Source organism: Echinops telfairi, unplaced genomic scaffold (genome assembly GCF_000313985.2).
Source record: "Echinops telfairi isolate 266 unplaced genomic scaffold, ASM31398v2 ScPeMD7_3533;HRSCAF=4204_1, whole genome shotgun sequence".
NCBI classification, from domain to species: domain Eukaryota; kingdom Metazoa; phylum Chordata; class Mammalia; order Afrosoricida; family Tenrecidae; genus Echinops; species Echinops telfairi.
In genome coordinates this window covers 25034142-25056466 of record NW_022107432.1, presented here as the reverse complement: position 1 = coordinate 25056466, position 22325 = coordinate 25034142, and the positions used below count along the sequence as shown (strand labels likewise).

Below are 22325 nucleotides of genomic sequence, written 5' to 3'. Positions count from 1 at the left end.
AGAACTGTTCTGCTAAAATGCATTTCAAAGTGAAACAGAAATTGTTTTTGAATTTTTGTGTTGTTGCTTTCCTCTGTTAATGCATCAAGAACTGACTTTAACAAAAGAAGGAAGAGCCCTCACTATCAAGTACCCTTATGCTTGGCGGTCTTCAAGTGTGCTGTTTAGTCAGCCATCTGTTTACCTCTCTGCAGCTACCTTCTCCGCAGGTGCTTTGGAAACCCCCTCTACTGCCAGGTCCTATGTCAGGACCTTCTCTCTAGGGACATATTGCTGTTTCATGACCTACAAGAGGAGGAGGAGGAGAACAACAAGTGGGAGAGCCTCTCAGGTACACCCAGCCCCCCGGGTCCGGCCGCTGGAGTTCATGCTCCAACATGGCATCGCCTGCACTCGATGAAGCACGGACCTAGTCTCTTAGGGCATTGCGGGTCAGACCAGGCTTCCCCAGCCAAGCACACTATTAACGAGGTGACTACCATGAACGCACTCTAGCTGCCACACAGAACTTAATGATCAATCAATCTAGCATAGTTCCTTTTTGAACTGCTCAAGGGTGGGAATCGAGAAATAGGATTTATACAGATGAGAATCCAAAATAGATCATTGAACATTACTGATGAGAACCATGACTTGATGATTGGATGAGTAAGAAAGGGTTAGAAGTATGTCTAAATTAAAAAAAAAAATTTTTTTTAAGCTTCCTAGAGTTGCGATGTAATAGAAGTGAGGGATATTGGCCGGTGAGCCAGCCTAGTGAGCCGAGGTAAGAGACCAGGTGGTCCAGAGCCTGTGGTCAGTTCTCAGGACAGACTCAGGAAGAGGTGCAGTGAGGGGGAGAGGCTACTTTAAACAGTGATCCACTCTGTCTTTGTCCTCTTCGTTTCGTGGCCTCGTTCTTGTAGGTCTATGTTTCTGTAAGCGCCAAGATGGTGTTTTCTTGAGCCACGGTCTTCTTCCCATACAGCCAGTGCCATGAGGTACACAATGTACAGTATTTCTCCTGCCAGCGCAGAAGCAGCCCAGGAACGTTGTGTCTGCACAGTCAAGGATGATGTGAACTTGGATACAGTGCCTCTCCCACCACTGTTAAAAGGCATGTCTTTTGAGGACCTCCAGTGAACCAATTACAGATATCATTGCAATTAGTAATTTGGTGGGAATTCTACTCATTAAAAAATATCTTAAAAAACTTGTCAGAAAGAAGTTCTGGCATTGCCTGAAGAGCCCTTTAAAAGTCTAGGTACTAATAAAGACTAAACATCAACCCACAGCCAACCTACAGCAACCCTACAGGACAGGGTAGAACTGTCCCAGTGAGCGCCCAAGGTGAACTCTTTGCAGGTTTACAGGAGTAGAAAACCCATCTTTTCCCACTGAGAGACTGGCAGCTTCAAACTGCTGACCTTGCAGTTAGCAGCCCAACGTGTAACCACTATACTACCAGGGCTCCCAGGCCATGTATGTTAGTGTAACAGAGTGATTCAGAGAGTTGCCTTGGGTCTACCAACAAAACGTTTTGGAGAGCAGTTTCCATAATGTGGTAGAGACCTGATTACGTTTGACTGAAAAGTGAGTGGGAACTGAGGGCACAGAGACAAGGTTCTAAGAGATAGGAATGAGTGGAGAAGGGAGCATGGTAGCAAGGTAGGCTGTCCCCAAGAAACCAAACTCACTGCCATAGAGCTGATGCTGACTCATGGTTAGGAGGGGGTGGGAGTGGGGAGCTTTAAGAATAGACAGGCAATCAATGCAGTGCGTTCTAGATTTGAAGAAGTCCTAACCATTGTTGATGTGAGTTTGTCTTGGTTGTAGACCTAGCAGTGAACCAACTGGATGCGCTGAGCCCAGAGGAACAGTTGCTGGTCAAGTGTGCTGCAGTCATCGGGCACGCCTTCCACGTAGATCTGCTGCAGCACCTCCTGCCTGGCTGGGACAGAAACAAGCTGCTGCAGGTGCTGAGAGCTCTGGTGGAGGTACAGGTGTTCCACTGGAGCACCAAGAGCCAGGAGCTTCCTGCTGAGCCAATTTTAGTGCCTTCCTCTATTGAGACCATTGAACAAACCAGAGAGAAGGAGAAAAAGTCAGGTGAGGAAGGGCTGCTCCCTTATTCTCAGGCTGAAAACAAAAGTGCAACACCAGACAGAAACGATTCGTCATCACAAAGGAGCCATAGCTGTAGCCCGCAGCACTAGCAGGGATCTCTCAATTTAGAAGTAATTAGAAAATTTAATATGCTTCTACACCCCTGGTCATTTCTTCCTCCTATACGCTGCACTAGATGTGGTCAATATCTCTCAGCTTGGTGCAGAATTGTTTAAACAAAGGAGGCAGTCATAACGTTTTCTTATAAACGAGTCCTGGTGGCATGCTGGTTACATGTTGGGTTGCTAACCACAAGGTCAGAAGTGCAAAACCACCAGTTGCTTCTTGGGAGAAAGACATGGCTTGCTACTCCCACAAAGAATTACAGTCTCGGAAGCCCACAGGGACAGTTCTGTAGGGTCATGTCCTTCCTATAGGGTTGCTATGGGTTGGCATCAACTCAACGGCAGCGAGTCTGAGTTTTGTGACATGCTGGGGAGTTTGCTGCGTGATAGCCCACAAGGACTCGAAGAGAGGCTGACTTCAGTTTTCTGTATTTCAGATTCTGGCTCAGCCTCACCTGGCAGACTACATGAGGAATCCCCCCCATTGGAAACGGAGGTGCTAGAGTTCGGAGTGCCTCTCTTACAGGCAGCTGCTCGGGAGCTGTGGCCCAAGGAGCAGCAGAGAGCCCTGCACCTTGAGTGTGCCTGCTTCCTCCAAGATCTGGCGTGCCGCTGTGGGAGCTGCCACAGGGGGGACTTTGTCCCCTGCCATCGATTTGCCATCTGCTCTGCTAAGCGCTCCAGTGGGATGTCCCGATTCTGCAGCTACAATGACACCGGCTCGGTGCTAACACGAGTCGTCACAGAGAGATTGCAGCGGCCTTCTCCTCAAGGTAAACTCGGAGCAGAAAAGTAGGCTTGTGGGCAGCACTTCTCTGTATTCCTGTATTTGAAGCGCATCATCAAAAAGTAGCAATAGAAAGAGGGAAAAAAGTAGCAATTGGATTAAGGGAGAAACGAAGGACCATTTACCTCCGAAAAATATCAACGATTTAAAGAACAGCATTTCCGAGTTACAAGGAAACTTTGAGGTCCTATTTGGTTTTGTTGACAACCTTGGGCAAGTTATTTAACATCGGTTAATTGGGGGAGGAGTGTTGTTTGAGGATTAAATGAATTCAAATATGTAGTATGCTTTGAATTGTACTTAATACTTTTTAGATATTGTTATTACTCATTTTGGCATATATACATTGAGACTTTATATGGATCAAATTCTATATTAGCTGTTAAGAGTACACAATGAATAAGTTCCAAAATCAATACAAGATGAATAAATTCCCATCCGTGCCCTCCTGCCACCATCACTTGTTTGTTTGTTTTGAGTGGGTGATGATACAAACACTCAACTAGAGTTGCAGGGTGGCATGGTAAGGGCCATGGAAATGTCCTACATAAGGACTTGGATAGCTGTGGAAGGAACTGCTGACCCCACCTGGGGAATGAATCCGAGAGGACGCTCCCTTGAGGAAGTTAACCCCAGAGCTGGATCTTGAGGGATAGGTAGGAGTTAGCTACTTGAAGAAGGTTGGCTTATTGGATGGGTGTTCTTCATTGCCTATAATCCTTCTACTACATCGCAGCTACGTGGTCCTCTCTGCTCTAATCTTTTCAGAAGGCACTCTGGTGGTTACAAGCTGGGCTGCTAACTGCAAAGTTAGAAGTTTGGAACCTCTAGCCCAGCAGGTCTCAACCTGTGGGTCACAACCCCTTTGGGGGCTGAACAACCCTTTCACGGGTTGCTCAATTCATAACAGTAGCAAAATGACAGTGATGAAGTAGCAACGAAAATAATTTTATGGTTGCTGGTGGTCGGGGCGTCACCACCACATGAGGAACCGTGTGAAAGGGTCGCGGCATTAGGAAGGTTGAGAACCACTGTGCCAATTCTCGGGAGAAAGACAGGGCTTTCTACTCCCATGAAGAGTTACAGTCTTAGAGGCCCGCAGGGGCAGTGCTGCCATGGCCTTTAGGGTTGCCATGAGTAGGCATTGGCTCGATGGCGGTGAGGTGGCTTTATTTGCTTTTGTGCCTTTCAGAACAGCTCGTTTCATTGTCTCCCGCTGTTAGGAAGTTTCACTCATCAAGTTAAACCTCCCTCCTTGTGACCGCGTTCGTTTTCCACAGCTGTGCCTTCCTCCACGTTTAAAGACCGCTAGTAAGACGCAGGCAAAGTTTCTCGTTCACTACCGTTTGGCAGAAAAGATGATGTTGGTGTTGGTGTTGGCTTTGGCATCGACGTTAGTTGGGGGACATGTGGAGGTCTGATGGATCGTTAGTGATAAGGGCTAAAATGAAGGAGGTAAGATCTATGTTTGTGTAGCATGCTTCTGGCTCTAGGGAGATGGGCCAGCCCCTTAGAGCAGTGGATCACTGGATGGTGAACTCCATAGCACTTACACTGTTTGTAGCTTAAGAGGGGAAAGAGAAAAATGACAGTGAATGCCCTGGTCTGGTATTGTGAAGAAAACAAAGCGTCACTCACATTTCCTGTGTGGCTCTTTGCTTCTGACAGGTCAGTGTCCATTTTAGATTGGACAGCCTGGTCAGTCTACTTGACGGAGACTCAAGCTGTTCCGCACACTGAATCCCGAAGGGAGGCCTAGGACCTCTGTGCTCGGCTAGGAAGACCACGCGCTGCCCACCTGCAGAGGGCGCTCTTCACTGTGATGTTAGGGTGGTCCCCTTGGAGCTGCACACAGCTGTTATTTGACATCATGGCCACTCGGAGGGCTAGCCAGCTCTGTCAGCTCACCCAGACCCTTCCTACCACACGTCCCTCTCTCAGATACTCCATCTTACCAGCTGTGCTTCTGAACCCTAGCACGTACGATCTCAGCATCCATCGTCGCTGTTTTGGCACATTAGAGGTAGCCACAAAAGAAGCAGCGAATCTGGAAGACAAAGGCGATTTAAGGTCACCACGGCAATACTGAAACCGTTGGTCGCTCTGATTCTAGTGGACTGTGGCATCTTGTGTTCTCACGGTTTTCTTTACCGAGTCTTGGGGCTCTGTGGTTGACGCTGACTTGTTTATGAACCTGACCCAAGCAGAGAGATTTCCACTGATAGAGGTAGCCAGGAGTCCAGGAGCGAGACGCAGTTTATTCATTGCTCCCTTTACTTAGCAAACACTGCCTCCTTGAGTTGGGAACTTGTTTGGAGGGTTGGAACAAAAGGAGTTACTATTCAGATTGTCAAAGGGAGCTGCCAGAAATTGAAGCAGCTGGATTCAATCCATCTTTCTTGGATTGAAAGATGTCAACATCACATGGATCTTAGCGGAAGGCACAGAATACCAGAAAGATGTTCACCTGTGTTTTGTTGGCTGTGCAAAGGTATTTGAGTGTGTAGGTCATAAAAAGTTATACATAGCATTGCCAAGAAAGGGAATTCCGGAACTCTCCATTGTGCTCATGTGGGGTCATGCATAGACCAAGAGGTAGTTGTTCTAACAGAACGGGGATAGGGTGTGGTTTAAAATCGGGAAAGATGTGCAGCAAGTAGTATCCTTTCACCACACTGACTCAATTCGTGTGCTGAGTAAATAATGGAAGACAGTGGATGGTATGCAGAAGAGGGTAGGTAGCATTGGGACCAGAGGAAGACTCAGTAACAACTTGGGATAAGCAGTGACACAGCCTTGCTTACTGAAAGCAAAGAGGATTTGAAACAAAGAGGATTTGAATCTTGATGAAAATTAGATACTACAACTGTTAGTATGTATTACACCCTAACATAAAAAGTTAAAAATCCTCACAACTGGACCAATAAGCCAACAGCATGACAAATGGAGAAAAGATGTCAAGGATTTAGTTTTGCTTGCATCCATAATCATTGCACATGGAACCAGCAACCAAGAAATCAGATGGCATATTACATTGGACACAAATGCAAACACTCAAACCAAAAAGACTAAACTCACTGCCCTTGCGTCACTGCAGACTCACAGAGAACCAAGGGAACCGGGTAGACCCGCCCGGGGAATTTCTGAGACTGCAACTTCACAGGGCAGCCGGGGCTTCAAATGCTGAGCGTGTGGTTAGCCGCCCAGCACGTAACCACCACACTCCCTGCAAAAGACTTCTTGAAGGTGTGACCAAGTAAAGAGGCCACCTTGAGGCCTAAGGTGTGCCTGACTCAGCCACGGTATTTTCAAGGGCCGCACATGCATAATGAATAAGGACGACCACAGAAGGATTTGCGCCTGTGAATTGTGGTGATGTCAAAGAATATTGATTAGGCCAGGGGTCCTCAAACTTTTTAAACGGGGCCAGTTCACTGTCCATCACACCCAATGGAGGGCCAGACTATGAACAAATAAAAACTATAAACAAATTCCTATGCACACTGCACATATCTTATTTTGAAGTTAAAAAACAAAAGGGGTAAAAACACCCAGCGGGCCGGATAAATGTCCTCGGTGGGCGGCATGTGGCCCGCGGGCCGTAGTTTGAGGACACCTAGATTAGACCATGGATTGCCTAAAGAACACGCAAGTCTTTGGGGAGAAGGAGAGCCAGAATGCTCTGTAGAAGTGAGAATGGCAAGACTTGATCTCTAATACGTTGGACATGTTATTAAGAAGAAGGACAGCATTCTTGGAGAACAGAGGCCTAGAGAGAAAGGGGAAGAGCCTCAGACGATTGACACCATGGCTGCCACAGTGGGCTCATCGTGGCAGCAATTGTGAGGCTGGTGCAGGGCTGGGAAGAGCTGCGCTCTGTTGCACGCGGGTCCCCTGGGAGCTGGAACCCACCTGACTGCACCTAACAGCAACGATTTAGATCACCAAGAGTTGCCATGAAGGGAATTGCAATCCATTGCTTTTGTAGGCTAATGTTAATACTTACCTTTATAATAGCAAGGAGCCCTGGTGGTGTGGTGGCTATGTGTAGGGCTGCCATCCTTATGGTTGGCAGTTCAAAACCATGGATAGCTCAGCGGGAGAAAGACTGGCCTTTCTATTCCCGTAAACAGTTACCATCTCAGAAACCCATGACTGGAGGGCAGTGAGTTTGTTTTTGTTGTTGTTTTAGAATAGAAGGACTGGCAGGTCCTGAGCTGAACTGTGACCTAAAGATAGGAATTTAAGATGTTCTCAAGTAATTCAAGCACATGTCACTAAAGATGATCATTTCTCTCTCCCTACAGATAATTTTCAGTCCCAGACAAAACCACTGCAGAGCCAGGAGTCCTTCTCCAGTGGCCACTGCAGGTAGATGGAGGTACTGAGGGTGGGAACCGAGAGGCAGACACCATTAACCCGGGCATGCTTCTACCAGGGTGGATACCCTACCACCAGCGGGAATGATTCTTACCCTCCGTCCAGAATTCGGATGAATAGATCTGAGAAGTCCGTTCTCTTCAGGGAGAGTATTTCTTAGTGGTTAAGAAAACAAGCAGTTGCACATGCATTTGCACATAGCAGATGTTTTCAGCTAGAAATCTGCCTTCTTAAAGACTTTCAGTCCCAAATGATATCAACACGGATCTGTTTTCTGTATAACTCTTACCTCCCTAGGACCCCTCTCATCAGTTGTAATCGTTCTTGCCTTGGGTTCACTATGTAATCGATATAGAATTCCCATTTCACTCATCAGTCTGATTTTTTGCTGTATTCCACATGTGTGCATGTGTTCTACATGAGCCACCACCTCACTCACCTGTGTGTGCCTTTGCTCTCACAACTCTCCCTTTTGGAAATGCAGAACGACCTGCGCCTCCCTCACGTGTCAGAATGTTCATTATCCTTCAAAGGCTCTCCCTGGTTCCCACTTTTCTGTTCCCACCTGAGCTCTATTCTAGCTCCCAAAGGCCCTACCTCTGGGTGCCTGTGGAGCGTGCACAGAACTAGCGAATCAGAAGAGGTAAGCTCTAATTTGGGTTGTACTTCTTATTAGCTGTGAGACCATACCCATGAATCTCGCTGAGCCTCGACTTCTTCATCTGTAAGAGGGAGAAAATGTCTGCCAACCATAACTGCAGAATTGTCACAAGATCAGGGGAAGTCATCAGTGATGATGATGTAGAAAGTGAAACTCCAGCAGAATTCAAATAGGCCAATATGAAAATGTATTTTTGCCTTTTGCCATTTTAATGCTTTCATTGAGCTCTTCAGGTATGGTGATCTCCTGTTTGGACTGCGAGTGCTTCAGTTGGCTTAGGTTTTCAAAAAGCCCTCGTAGAGCTTAGCAGTTGAATAGCTGGTTCTTGACTTTGAAAAACATATGGCGTGATGGAGGCAAGGGACAGACTGAATTCATGAAGCCTCCCGGGGAATTGGCCCTGAGACCCGGCAGCCCTGTGATCCAAGTGTCCGCTTCATGGCTACTCTCAGCGCTCCGTCTTTTCTCCACAAAGAACAGAGAAAGATTTTCTGGATGGAGTGAAGAGGCTGCTGGCCCAGCCCGGCCCTGAGAAAGGCGTGCTGGCCGCCAAGCCCTGTCACTGTGCGGAGATTCTGAAGCTAGTCCTCTCCCCGCTCACACTGCACTGCTTGGTCATCGGAGAAAACACGTGCGCCTTTTACTACCTCCTGGAGGCTGCTGCAGCCTCCTTGGACCTTGCCGATAATTACCTGGTGAGCAGACCCGCTCTCTGCCCCAGCTGTGCCCGGTGACTCTGGGGATCCCTTACTTCCAGTAGCCTTGAGTGACGAGTAGGCGAAGGTGGGAGGGAGAAAGGAAGGGGAAAGGGTTTAGGAAAAAGCACATGACACAGGAGTGGGGCGGTGAGAGAGCACCTACCGCAGCGGCCTGGCTCCCTCCAACCGGAACCAGCACCCCACCCTAATGGGACTCCAGCCCTCGCCACTCTGGCCCCCAGCAGCATTCCATCCTAACCCGATGTCTGTCTTCACCCCCCACCACTCTCCTCCTCCGGAGGCCTTCTTTTACTTGAGGAAGGCGAGCAGTCTCCTGGGACAGCCCTCGGCCTTCTCCTTCTTCAGAAGGCGGAAGGTGCAGATCGATCGGTTTGAGGAGGCCACGTTCTGCAGGCTGCGATCTGAGGTGAGGGAGGGGATGGCCTGGGAGCTTTGGTTATTTCCCTTTGACGATGACCCTATTAAGTCTTGTCAGATTCCCTGGTGTGTGTGTGTGTGTGTGTGTGTGTGTGTGTGTGTGTGCGCAGAGGATCAGGGAGAGTCCCCACCGAATTCCTATCAAAATGAGTAATTGGGTGCATATTGACACACACAGTCATATTGTTACTTGTAATAGGATCCAATTTGAGATTCTCGTCTGCATCTGGCATTTAGACTTGGTAGTACAGACCCAGCATATTTACCTTCTGGTGTTTGTATCCATCACACAACCCAAAAGGGCAAGTACCAGTGATGGATGCATCAGAGTTGATGCGGCCATTCCCCTTCATTGCAATTTAGGTCGGCTCAAATGTTGGCTACCCTAACCCTTGCTGTAGTGAACGTTCTGATCAAGTTCTCTGCCTTCCTTTATGAAAATGTCTCTGTCAGAGGATTTCCCAGAGATTAAGATGCTAAGCAGACGATATGGACAACTTTCTATTTACTAACTATTTAAGAGTAATCTGTAAATGACAATCCCATGAAGGCTCAATGCGTATTTCTTAATAAGCAGTCTCATGTTTATTATTGTCATATGTGTCTTTAGTCTTGTGAAGTGCCCTTCGTGTCCTCTACTCATTGGATTACGTGCATATAAACGGGTTCAGATGTCAGCCTTCCGATAGTCTGTTTGGAGAGTAAGCCTAACGTTTATAATGTGCAGGGACACTGGAGGAATATTTTCGTCGTCTGCTGTATCGCATTATTTATGCTTTAACCAAGAGGTCTTTGGACTAAAATGCAATCATCCTTCCTTTCCCTTTAGTAGAAGTTGTAATGCAGCCTTCTCAAGCTTATTTGGGAATCACAGATACTAGTTACGTCTTGTGGGATGGCCTCTTAGAGTGGGGGCTCTGGGATGCACCCTGGGAAGGAAGGAACTGGGGGCTGTGGTGGTTGTTCAGCTCATGTCGGTGGCATCGGAGAGGGCCGTGAGTCTCTACTCACCTGACTCTCCCTCCCGCTGCAGCCTATCAGCTCTTTGTAAAGCACAGCCGTCCCCTGCCGTTCCCTGCCAGACACGTGGGCCGTGAGAGCGGCAGGTGCCCTCGCCGTCATGCCGTCATTCTGTGCTCTCGCCCCCTCTGCTGGTGTCTAAGGAGCCCTAGTGGCTGACTGGTTAGGTACGCAGCTGCTAGCCAGGAGGCTGGCAGCTTGCCCGCGAGGAGACAAATGTAGAGATCGCAGCCATGGAAACACGATTGCATAGTTCTCTCCTGCCCTCGGGTCTGCTATGAGCTGGAACGCGCTCGATGGCAGTGGGTTTGTTTTTGTGGGGAGCGTGGTGTTTGCTTGTTTTTGACTCTGCTGGTGCATCTTAGTGTGACTGCCGACCAGGCTCTGGTCCAACCAGCTCACTCCAGCCCCCAGTGACTCAACTACACATCCCCAAGTGAAACCAACCCTGTGTGTCTGGGGTGCTCCTCCCTCATGGACAAGCCCGCTTTTCCTTTTCCCATCTCCAGGTCTGTTTCAACATGGGACAGATCACCTTGGCCAAAAAACTGGCGAGGCAGGCCCTTCGGTTGCTGAAAAGGAATTTCCCTTGGACCTGGCTTGGTGTCCTTTTCCAAACATTCCTGGAACAATACTGGCCTTCCTGTTTCCTGAGCCGACCTGCAAACAACCCGAGTGCAAAGTGAGAAGCCAGGCGAGGTTGCACTGGCCCCCTAGGGCCACAGGGCCCTGTGCCCAACCCAGGACCCAGACCGGGGCTTCACTTACAGTGACCCACACTTCTCTTTCCAGGCACATTTAATTCACATTTCTAGGTCTACCACCCTACCCCTCCAGCCTAGCAGAATGAGAACCATTTGATTGTAGAGAATAGTAGTGCCGTATCAGATAAATACGTTGTAGGGTTTAGAGTTCTGACTCACAGTGACCCTCTCTCTGTAAAACAAAACACAACACGGCCCGGGCTGGGCCATCCTCACAGCTGCTGCTGCTTGAAGCCACCACCCAACAGGCCCGTGTGTCTCACCAGGAGTCTGCTCCTTTGCACTGGCCCTCTCCTTCACCAAGAGGGCCTCTTCTAGTGCCTGGTGCCTCCTGACGACAGAGCCAGGTCTGGGAAAGGGAGCCTCACCCTGTGGTCTGCTAAGGAGCACTCTGAGGGCTCGGCCTCCACCACCGGTTTCCCCAGGATCTATCCCATCCTAGTGAAAGGGCATCTGGTCTTCCGGACCTGCTCCTTTCTTGCCCAGGTGTCACATGAAGCCACGGAAAACCCCGCGGCTTGGGCCAGGCGCACCATGGTCTTCACGGGCTGTAAAAGGCTTTCTACAGGCCTTCTGTCGTAGATTTCCCCCAGTGCAGCTTATTGTACGATCTCTCGACTGCGCTTTCCACGATCACTGAACATAGACCCGCATAAATGAAATCCTTGACAGTCAATACACATGCCTATAAATATCTGTATTTATACACATATTTACAGATACATAGACATAGATGTGGAGGAGCCCTGGGGCTTAGTTGTTCGGTGTTGGGCTGCTAATTGCAAGGTCCGCAGTTCAAAGTCACCAGCCACTCTGAGGGAAAGGGATGGAGCTTTCTATTCCCTTAGACAGTTAGAGTCTCAGAAACTCAGTGTGTCCCATAGGGTCACTGTGAGTCGCCATTGACTCCATGGCAGTGAGCTCTTAAGCATCCATAGGTGTACATATATATACACACAGAAAGCAGAGAAAGAATATACAGTTCCCACCAATGTATTTCTTATTGTCTTTTTAGGTTAACAGAGCAAATCCATTTTCTATGCCATTCATACATATTTTGTTTCACTTTATTGATTACAATCCCCACAATGAAACACCTTTACCCCACCTCCTCCTGTGTCTCCTGTTTCCACTCCTCCTCCTTTCTCGCCCTTCTGATTCTGTCCTTGAGTAAATGCGGCCTTTTGATTTCAAATGATTATGCTAAAGCATGGGGACCTTCCTATTGTTGTCGTTCCCCTTACAGTTAGTGCCACCTAGTCATTAAATTGCACTAGTTTAGTTTCCTGGTTGAGGGGAAGAATGGCATTAGTGCGTATGGCGTTAGAAGCAGTGGAAGCTTGGGAACATCTCTGAGTTTGAAGGTCTGGCGATGTCCCCATCCTGGGAAGACTGGACTTCTTGTGGGCGGTGCTGTTGGGAGGGGCCGCAGAATAGGGTGTACTAAACCAGCCTGTGCTCAACAACAGTAAGAAGAGGTTGGCGGTCCTCCAGCAGCAGGTGCATTGCCTCTCGCTGCTCTGGCAACTCTACAACCTGGACGCCACAGCCAGCAATCGCCGATTTGCCTGCCTGGCCACACTCATGCAGAAGAATTTAGCTGAGGAGTTTGGAGACGAAGCCCAGGTGAGGGAGTTTTGCTTGACCCCAGACCCAGGCTCGGGATCAGGTGCTGAAGAGAGAGACCCTGCTAAGTCCTTGGTTTTCACACGGTTCCTCAACACCCCGGACATGACTGGCCACCACTCATCACATCCTTTCACATACTTGAGGGGATGTTTCAGTTTGGAGTGTTTGGGTGAGTTTGAGATTATCTGTCCCTCTCTAGACTGAAGACAGATTTTGTGCCTATGTTCAAAACCATGCCCTGGGTGGTGCACATGGTGAGGGGCTTGCCTGCTGATGGAAAGCCCGGTGGCTCACTTCCCCAAGATTAGCCCACAGCCGTCAAGCCCATTCTGCCTCTCCAGGGCTTGTGTTCGTCTGTACGGGAGCAGACAGCCGCATCTTTCTCCCCTGGGCAGCTGGTGGGTTTCAGCTGCCAAACTTCCCATTACCAGCCCAACACCTAACCCACAGCGCCGCCAGGGTTCCTTTCTAAATGCTCACTCATCGAAGCACAGTTTCTCCGGAACACAGGAGGCTGTCGTGAACTGGCTATGAACTGCTTTGGGGAGGTCACCGCTTTAGTCATGTTCTCGAAGAAGTCCTTGTAGAAGGGTTAGAGTTGTTGATTTAAGGGGAGAAAATGTGTCTTGCTCATTGTTTTGTCTGTTTCTCTGTTGCTTCCCTCTTGCCTATCCTTCATCTAATATTGGATGACACCGTGTGCCAGGTACTGATCTTGGCACTGAGAAACAGACAGTGAGGAAGTAACATACGAGGGGGTACCCCCCCCAAAAGGAATTTTTTCCCCAAAGCTATGTATTTAAACATTTTTTTACAAAGCAACCTTATCACCTTCAAAGTACTCTCCATTACACTTAACATATTTGTCAAATCTGCAATTCTATTCTTGGAAACATTTCTCAAACTTATCTGTTGCGATGGCTGACAGCACCTCCCTTGATTTTTTTCTTCACCTCTTCTATGTCTTCAAATCACTGTCCTTTCGTATCCCTCTGCATTCTTGGGAACAAAAAGAAGTTGCACAGGGTGAGGTCATGTGAGTCAGGTGCATGGGGCAAGAGAGGCATGCTGTTTTTTGCCCAAAACTGGCACCTGCATGAGCAGGTGCATTGTCATGGTGACAAAACCAGTCACCCATCTGCCACAAATCAGGCCTTTTTTGTTACATGCTGGTATGCAATCTTTTCAGAACCTCTAAATAGAAAGCTTGATTAACAGTCTGACCTGGTGGACCAAACTCCAAATGCACTATCACCCTCACATGCTAAAAAAAAACCAAATAAGCATCAGCTTGATCTTTGATTTCACTTGACGAGATTTGGGGGGTTGTGGGAGGTGATGATGGCATCTTCCACTGGCTTGATTGATGTTTGCTTTCAGGGTCATAAGATATCTTGGCACCAGTAATGACCTTGGAAAAAATCTGGGTCACTTCAGAGCTGATCTTCCAAAGTACGGCATGTTTCCACTCAACACTCTTGTTCCTGGTCAGTCAGAACCTGAGGCATGAATTTTGTAGTGACCTTCCTTATTCCAAAATCTTCTGTTAGAATTCGCTGAGCTGAGCTCCAAGACAGTCCACAGAACTTCCCCATCTCTTCAATGGTCCACCTTCGATCCTTGAGCACAAGTGCACAAATTTCATCAACATTTTTGTCCATTTGGGAAGTTGACGAATGTCTAGAATGAGGTTTGTTATCAATCAACATTTCACCTTTTTTGAAACAAGAAAACCACTCGTATGTTTGAGTTTTTCCCACAGCGCTGTCCTTGTAAGCTGTGCTCAACGTCACAGCAGTTTCTGCAGCATTTTTCCCTGAGCAGGAAACAAAATTTCACAGCTGCACCCTGTTCTCTTAAATCGGCCATCACAAAAATGAGGTCCAAGTGAAACTGCTTTACCAAAAAATTCACTGTGACCAGAGAGAACCTTCCCAGGCATGCCACTGGCTCAGAGTGAGTTGCTCGATGCCCTCCTAGCAGGAAAACTGTGTACTACGGAAGCTCCGCCCAGCAGAGCCTTGTTTCCCATTGGTGGGGAGTACCCCCCTCGTACAAATCTAGGGTTTAGGGAAGCGGTGGTGAGTTAGAAACGTGGAACTCATCAATGTGTAGAAGATACTTAAACCCAGGAACAGAGTGTAGAGAAGAGTTACAGTAGGTCCAAAGACAGTGAGAATCCGCGCTGCTCAGAGGTCAGTGTGAGAAAGAAAGAAACCAACCCAAGAAAGAGAAGGAATGATCAGGAGCAGGAGGAAGACCAAGAGAGCACGGTGTCCTGGCAACCTGGGAAGACAGTGTTTGCAGGAGCAGCGAGCTCTCAGATGCTGTCAGGTGTGCACAGAGCTATCGAGATTCCGGGCAGCAGTTCAGAAGAGGATTTAATGTAAGAAAACACAAAAGAGGGGCAGTTTGACCAGTATTTTGAAGGAGACCATCTCGGCGAGCGAAGGAGAGAGGCAAGTGGAAGAGCTGGCTAGCTTCTGTAGAGGCGCAGGGGCCAGAAGGAGCACGTTTTCAGAGCCGGAGTAGAGGCCAGCGGCAGGCACACCATTGGATGGGTCAGATGAGCAGCAGAGTCCTGTAGTGGGCTCTGACCCGGGCTCAGGGCACCGTGGAAACCCAGCAGGTGAACAGTGCTGTGTTGCCCATGTTTGCTGCCCCACAGGTCATCTCTACCTACGTGGACCTCTCCCAGTACTCTCAAAGTGTAGGCGACAGGGAGACGTGGCTGCGCTCTGAGAAGATGGCCATTCAGAAAAGCAGCGCATGCTGGCTCTCCAGAGTAGATTTGATGGCCACGGCCCAGCTCATGCAGGCCTTGGCCTACACCAAACTCTGCCTCGGCCATCTGGACTTCGCCATCAGCCTCGGTAATGGTGGTTGGGGCTGGCAGGCCTGGGGCTTTTGGGGAGCCCAGGCTCCTAGCTAGAACTCACACAGTGCTCTCTGACCTCCTCAGGGTTTCAAGCCTACGAGATATGCAGACACTTCAAGATACCCGCTCTGGAGAAGCTGGTGTTGTTAATTCTCTTCAGATCTGCGTTTCTGAAGAAGAAGTATTACCATCATTTCCTGTCCTTGGTGTTTGTTGTCTAAAAGGGGTGGGGATGTTCTGGCAGGGAGGTTCGGGCTGGAGAGGGAGACGCTGTACCATTTCCACAGTCTGGTGGTCTTGTCCCCGGGCACCCCAGAAAGTATTGTGTATGGGGTTGGCAGTGGTAATGCTGAACTACTCCATCCTTTGCAGCACCTCGTGTGCATCCTCATGGGCCATCTTTCATTTGTTGGTCTATATATTTATCTACTTATTATCTGTTTTCCATTTTCTGGAGACTTAATAGCAACTTGACCCTGAGAGGCCTTTTTCCCACCTCCTTTGAAGACCTCTACTTTGAGGTGCACACGGGGCTCCCTGTGCAAAGGGAGCTGTGTCGAGGTGTTCTAAGGCATTGGGCGCCCCTCCTCTCCTGCCCCATCCACTCCACTCCATTCCTGGACCAGTGTGTGTCTCTCCACAGATTTGATCTGTGTGTCCGGGTTCTGGAGAGCCAGTGGGTGCTCATTTCCCAGGGGCATGATGTCCTTGGCCTGGCCTGCTTCTACTCTGCTTGCTTGGATCTGCTCCTCTATGGGAAAGGTAACTGTTCTCAGTCGGCTGTCCTGCATGGGTGGAACAGGCAATCATGAGGCCGACCTCCAAGGCATGGCTGAGGCCTCTGGTCCCTGAAGGACAAGAACCACTGGGTGGTTCAGAAGGTTCTGCCTTTCAGGTCTCCTCTCCCCACTTCTGCCTGCTACCCTATGCCCGTCCCTGCCTGCCATGATATCCTAGTTTGGTACCCTCTCTGCCCACAGGATTGCTGTGCCGACCCTTCCGAGAATGTCTGCGTTTCGTCCAGCGCCATGAGCACAGCTGTGTCCTAGCCTCTCAGAGCAACATCATGCTGGGGGTCCACTCCTCCCTGGCTATGTGGTAATGCGGGCACCAGAGTCGCATTCAGAGGCAGATCGGGAAGGATGGGAATGGAAGGACACCATGGGGTCATTTAAGCTATGTCCTTGTACCCTTCCAGGCAGGACAATCCAGCATGCCTAACTTCCCTTTAAGGGGCCCTAGTGGTGCACTGGGTTAAGGATGGTTCTGCTAACCACCTGCTGTTCTGAGGAAGAAAGATGCGGCAGTCTGTTTCTCTAAGCATTTACAGTTCCAGAAGCCCTAAGGAGCATCTCTGTCCTATGGGGTGGCTGTGACTCACAATGGGCAGTGGGTTTGGTTTTTTGTGTTTGGCTTAGCTTACTTTTGCCCTCCTATCTGTAAGAAAGGTTCAGTAGGCTGAGGATGAAGTTCTCTGCGTTGCGGGCAAAGCTTAAGGAATGGGGTAACTTTGAGTGGGTGAGTGTTCACATTAAGTGCTAGAGTAACATCGAAAGGCTGAGTATCACTGGGCTTTTTAAAGTCTCCTTGAATGTGAGTTATTCGCTTTGGCCACTTCCCAGCTCCAGACATCCGACCGTTCATGATTAGAGCTTCAGGAAGTGATGCTTTGCTCAAAGTGCTGCCCTTGCTACGCAGGGGGTCAAGCTGAGAGCTGTGCCTCTTTCCCTCCAGGTTCGCCCAGGACTCCCAGTGGGAGCTGTTTGAGCACCACCTCTCCAAGGCTCGCCAGCTGGTGGAAAGAACCAATGCCTCGCTGTTTGGTTCACATGGCTTTGTTCGCTTCCTGGAGTGCCAGGCGCTAATGGTACACCGAATGCCGGAGGGTGTCTTCGTGAACATCCCCCCAGAGCCGCAGGGCCAGATGCTCCAGGTACCGCTTCTCTGCTGCTCTCCACCGAGCAGCTGGATTGGTTACTCTCTCTACCACTGGCCTCTCTCCCTGAACACTTAACTTCACTCGTTCTACCTCCTTTCCTGCTTGTTGAGCCCTTTGTTCCTCTACCTTTAAGTATAAAGACGTTGCGCGCAGCTCATCTACCCTCCCAGGGAGTCTTGAGACTGGGTCAGGAGTGGATTCCTTAAATCCTCCCTACCCCCCACCCATGGCACGGCTGTTAAAAAGTCCACTAACATTTAGCTTTATTCGATGAACCCCACTCAATGGCTCAGTCGATAAGTCAATACGTTTCCCTTCAGCCCTGCATTTTGAGTCCATGTCCTAGAACTTGCCACCAGCCAGCACTCCCTGCCCCCAGCCCTGGGCCAGCATGCAGGACAAGGCCTGTCGCACAGGTGCTGTGGCAGAAGTCGGGGTCGAACGGTGCAAATCCCCGAGCTGATGGGCCTGCTCTTCCTTTCAGTACTTCAAGGGGTTCTTCTCTCGGTGTGCCACCTGCCCTGTCTATCACCAGTGGGTCACTGAGCTTCAAGCATCAGTAATGAGAGGAGGAAAGAGAGAATCCATGCTGCTGACTGACACCTGCTTGACCGAGATTTGGATCGAGGAAGAATTCCTCAAAGAGAACCACTCTTCAGAAGAACACTTAGGAATGGAAGGTGAGCACTCTTTCCCGAATTCTTGGTCTGAGAGTCAGCTGAACAGTCTCAGGCTCGTATGCCCAAGCAGCCGAAGGCTCCCCTCGAAAATAAAGCGTCCGTCCTCCTCCTGGAGCGATGATCCATCTCTCCCTGGAAGTGGGTGGGGCCAGCCTCAACAGACAGAACCACTTCTCCAGCCCCTCTCAGCTGGGGGGGGGGGGAGCGTGTATATATCTGTGGGCACAGAAAGCTCTGCATTGGTCCTAGCTTCAAACAATAGGCGCTTCCCTTGGAATGGCTGGATGGTCCCTGAGGGGAAAGAAGGTGGTGCCTGGATGGTAACAGGTAAGGTGAAGAACAAAGGAGACTGAAAGAACCCCTAGACCAGCGGTTCTCAACCTGTGAGTCGTGACCCCTTTGGGGGTCGAACAACTTTTTCACAGGGATTGGCCGGTTCCTAACAATAGCAAAATTACAATGGTGAAATAGCAACGAAAGTCGTGTTATGGTGGGGGGTCACCACCCCATGAGGACCTGTATGAAAGGGTCGCGGCGTGAGGAAGGTGGAGAACCGCTGCCCTAGAGAGAGCTCCTCCTCTCTCATCCAGGACCACAGTGACCTGTGTCATTGCTGTGTGCACGCTTCGTGTTTCTGATATTCCTCATCTGCTTTCAGGGCTTGACAGAGTGGCTGGTGTCAAGGGGAATAAGGAAGAAGAAATTCGAGAAAGTGCATGTTAAAACACCACCAGGATAGGTCTCTGTTGCATATGACACAATGGAATGCCCAGGCTCTCCACTTTAAGATGCCATATATGTACATACATTAAATATACTAAACATTTACAGCCTGTCTATATTTTTGTCAAAATAAAAGCTATGTTTCTGAGAGCATGATCTAAAGACGTTTCCTAACTCTTAATCATTAGCATAACGGTAGCTGGAATTTAAGAAAGGGCGGGAGCAGGCGGCCTGGGATGTGTTGAGATGGTGAGAGCCAGGGTTGTTAGTGCCGTCAGATTGGGTGTAGCTCATAGCGACCCTGACCCTGCGCCCAATGGAACAAAACCGCCCAGTGTAGCACCTCCTCACAATGGTTACCTTTGAACCCATGTGGCAGCCACGGTGTCAATCCTTTTTGGAGGTGTCCCCTATTTTGCGAACCCTCTACTTTACCCAGCACAATATCCCTCCTCAGGGGCTCATCCCTCCTGATAACACGTCCAAAACACAGGAGGAGTTTTGCCATCCTCTCTTGGAAGGACCATTCTGGCTGTACTTGACTCAGTACAGAGTCCTCCGTTCTGCTGGCTTCCGTGGTAATTGAGTATTCTTTGCCTGCACCATAGAGCAAATGCAGCAGTCCTTTGGTCTCCCTTGTTCACTGTGCATCTTTTGTGTGACTGTGATCCGTGGGTTGGGTCAGGTGCACCTTCAACTTCACGAAGCCAACTCTGCAGAGGTCTTTGGCAGCAGATGTCCCCACTGCAAAGCGTTATATGCTTTCTCAGCTGGACGGCTGCTTCCATGCACATGGATATCCAGTATCAAGTGAAATCCTTGACAACTTCAATCCTTTCTCCATTTACCATGTTGCTCCTGACTGGCCCAATTTTGAGAATCTTTGTTTGATGGCGAGGTATCATCCAAACGAAGGCTGCGTTCTGTGATCTCCGTCAGCGAGTGCTTCGGGTGCAACACAAGGCTCAAATTGTTTCTTCGTGGTTTCCCAGCCTGCGTGGGTTGAGCGAGCTCTTGGTTTCAGGTGGCGGTGCTTCCCAACTCACCTGCACTTCCTTTGCTGGGTTTGGTGTCTGGTTTTTGTGACGGAGGGAGTCACCTTTCCTTTTAGAGGTTACTTTTATAACCGTGACCTTGCTTGGCGCCCTGCCATGAGCAGTGGTGGAATTAATGTACACCGACGGGGCTTTCTGCTCCCAGAAAGAATCACAACCTCGGAAACCCACAGGGGCAGCTCAACCCTGTCCTATAGGGTCCCTGCATCGGCTCGATGACAGTGTGTTTGTTTGACTTCTCACTTACTGACAGGGGAAGGTCCCAAAGGCCAGATTGTTGTGCTAAATGGATGTGATGTGAGAGTCGGAGGCTGTGCCCCATCTTCAGCACTTATGACACCCCCTGCAGTGACTGTCCATCAAGTATCCCCAGAACATCTCTGGATGTGGCATGGTGAGCTCTCTTTCCCTACCACGACAAAACCCACAGGGGCTGGGGATGGTCATATCGGTTGGGTGATGCCCACCACCCACTACCTCTTGGTACTTAACCTGCGTGAGAGCCTTGATCATCTCCCATCTGTGCTGACCCCACCACTCCATGCAGCCCCCTCCCCTCTGCCTTGCCTCCAACCTCCCCAGCACCTTTGGCCCCTCACCCTGCTGCTTCCAGTCCACCCGTGGCCTTGTGTCTTTCTGCCATCCCCTGCACTTGGTGTGGTCGCACCCAGACATTGCAGAAGAATGGGGGAAAGTGACCCTCAGCCTCTCCGTTCCTGCTCCTCATGGGCCTCTGGCATATCATTAGGCATGGCCGGCAGGTGATGCCCCAGGCGTGGTAGTGGCCCCATGTGGGACCTGGGCTGTGGGAGAATGTTTCCCATGTTGTAAGTGTGAAATGTGGGATCACGGGAGAGTCGGCTCGTGAGGAGTCGGTGCACTTGCTCTCTCTCCCACCACCACCACCCAGTTGAGCTCCCTTTGTACGCTCTTGTATGCGGTAAAACAGACCTTCACTTCTCTCGGGCTCTGAGACATTCTAAATCAGCGGTCCTCCACCTTCCTAGTGCTGTGACCATTTCATACAGTTCCTCATGGGGTGGTGACCCCCCCCAACCATAATATTATTTTCAGCGCTACTTCATCACTGTCATTTTGCTACTGTTATGAATTGGGCGACCCCTGTGAAGGGGTCGTTTGACCCCCCAAAGGGGTCGTGACCCACAGGTTGAGAACCGCTGTTCTACATGCATTCATACCAGGGTCCGTTTTCCTCAGGGGGTTCTCTGTAGATTTGATTCTGTTTCTCCTTCACTCCCCAGCAGTCCCTTGCCGACTGATCCAGGGAGAGAGCCGGCTTGCTTGATGAGTGGGCAGCCTTCTCCCAGATCAGCTGGGAAATGTGGCTCCATCACTGTCTGGGGCTCTGTCAGGGGAAGCTCAGGACATCGTGCTCTGCTCCCTGAAGATCAAGTCCCCCCACCTCCACAGCTAGGAGCCCCAGGCAGTTCTCTCCTCCTTGCTTCCAAGCTGCCTTGGCCAGAAAACCTCTCCCTGCTGAGCCCTCCATGAGGGTAACAAGGCTGGGCTTCAGAGTGCTCTGTGGCCTCCGCTGAAGTCTCGCTCAAAATGAGCAAACACTTTCCAATTGAACCATTTCCCAAGAAGTCCTGGCAAGGGCCTGAGAGGCTCTCGGGCCTGGACTAGCTTTCCTGTGTACGTGGCTGTAGCCAGACTTCTACCATTCGGCCGCGCCCAGTGCCTTCACCCCACCGGACCCTCCCAGGCTCTGGAGGTAAGGCCAAGCGGAAGAGCGCAGTCACGTTGCCACCCAGCGGAGGGAGCCAGTGCCAATAACAGGGACATCTGCAAAGGCCTCCTTTCTCCCTCGACCTCCTCTCTCAGTGCCTGGCTGTCACCTTGTTTCTTCTCACCCCCAATCTGAGCCGGGCTTCCTGTAATGACTGGACTCGTGTCACCAGCCCTCTAATCAAAGGATGTCCCTTGGTTACAAGGCATCGAGCAGAAAGCCAAAGAGCTTTTCAGACACCAGCAAATGGACCTGCTCTCTTGGGTGTGGTGAGCCTTGAACATCGTGTGAGGCAGGAAGTACTTTTGAGGCTGTCTTCTAGATGCCCCTGGAAGCCCCAGGTGCCAAGCAGTCTTCCGTCACAGCCCATGCAGTTAGTCCAACTCAAGCCCTCCCTGCACCCCCCACCCCTTGTGAGCCCACACGCCGCAGTCGTCGTCATCGTCATCATCATCATCATCATCATCTCGATACCTTTATTTAGCCCAGGGCTGTGAGGGTGGAGGGACCAGCAGGGGGCGGTTCTCCTGACGTGCCCGCCCCCCTCCCAGCTGTGCTGAGCTGCTCACGGAGGGCGCTCAGCTCTCCAGGCGCCCACCCTAGCCCCTGGTTGTTCGCCTTGCTCTAGGCCCTAGGAAGACGCACGCAGGATGTGTGTGAGCCGCTTAGCTGGGTGGGAGCTGGTGACGACGTGGACCCGGGGCTGGCTCACA

The 22325-nt window shown here is 50.1% G+C and overlaps 1 protein-coding gene across 1 annotated transcript; it reads left to right on the top strand.

Moving 5' to 3' along the window:
* Positions 1-1841: 1841 nt before the first annotated feature.
* Positions 1842-18957, top strand: LOC123522252 (adenylate cyclase type 10-like). Its single transcript, XM_045294910.1, has 14 exons — positions 1842-2088; positions 2648-2983; positions 7305-7368; positions 8514-8733; positions 9038-9163; positions 10704-10876; positions 12428-12584; positions 15256-15460; positions 15550-15646; positions 16109-16227; positions 16446-16563; positions 17200-17398; positions 17889-18084; positions 18743-18957. Exons 2-14 carry the CDS (start codon positions 2899-2901, stop codon positions 18805-18807), a joined length of 1824 nt encoding a protein of 607 aa, XP_045150845.1. The 5' UTR covers positions 1842-2088; positions 2648-2898; the 3' UTR covers positions 18808-18957.
* Positions 18958-22325: the final 3368 nt, after the last annotated feature.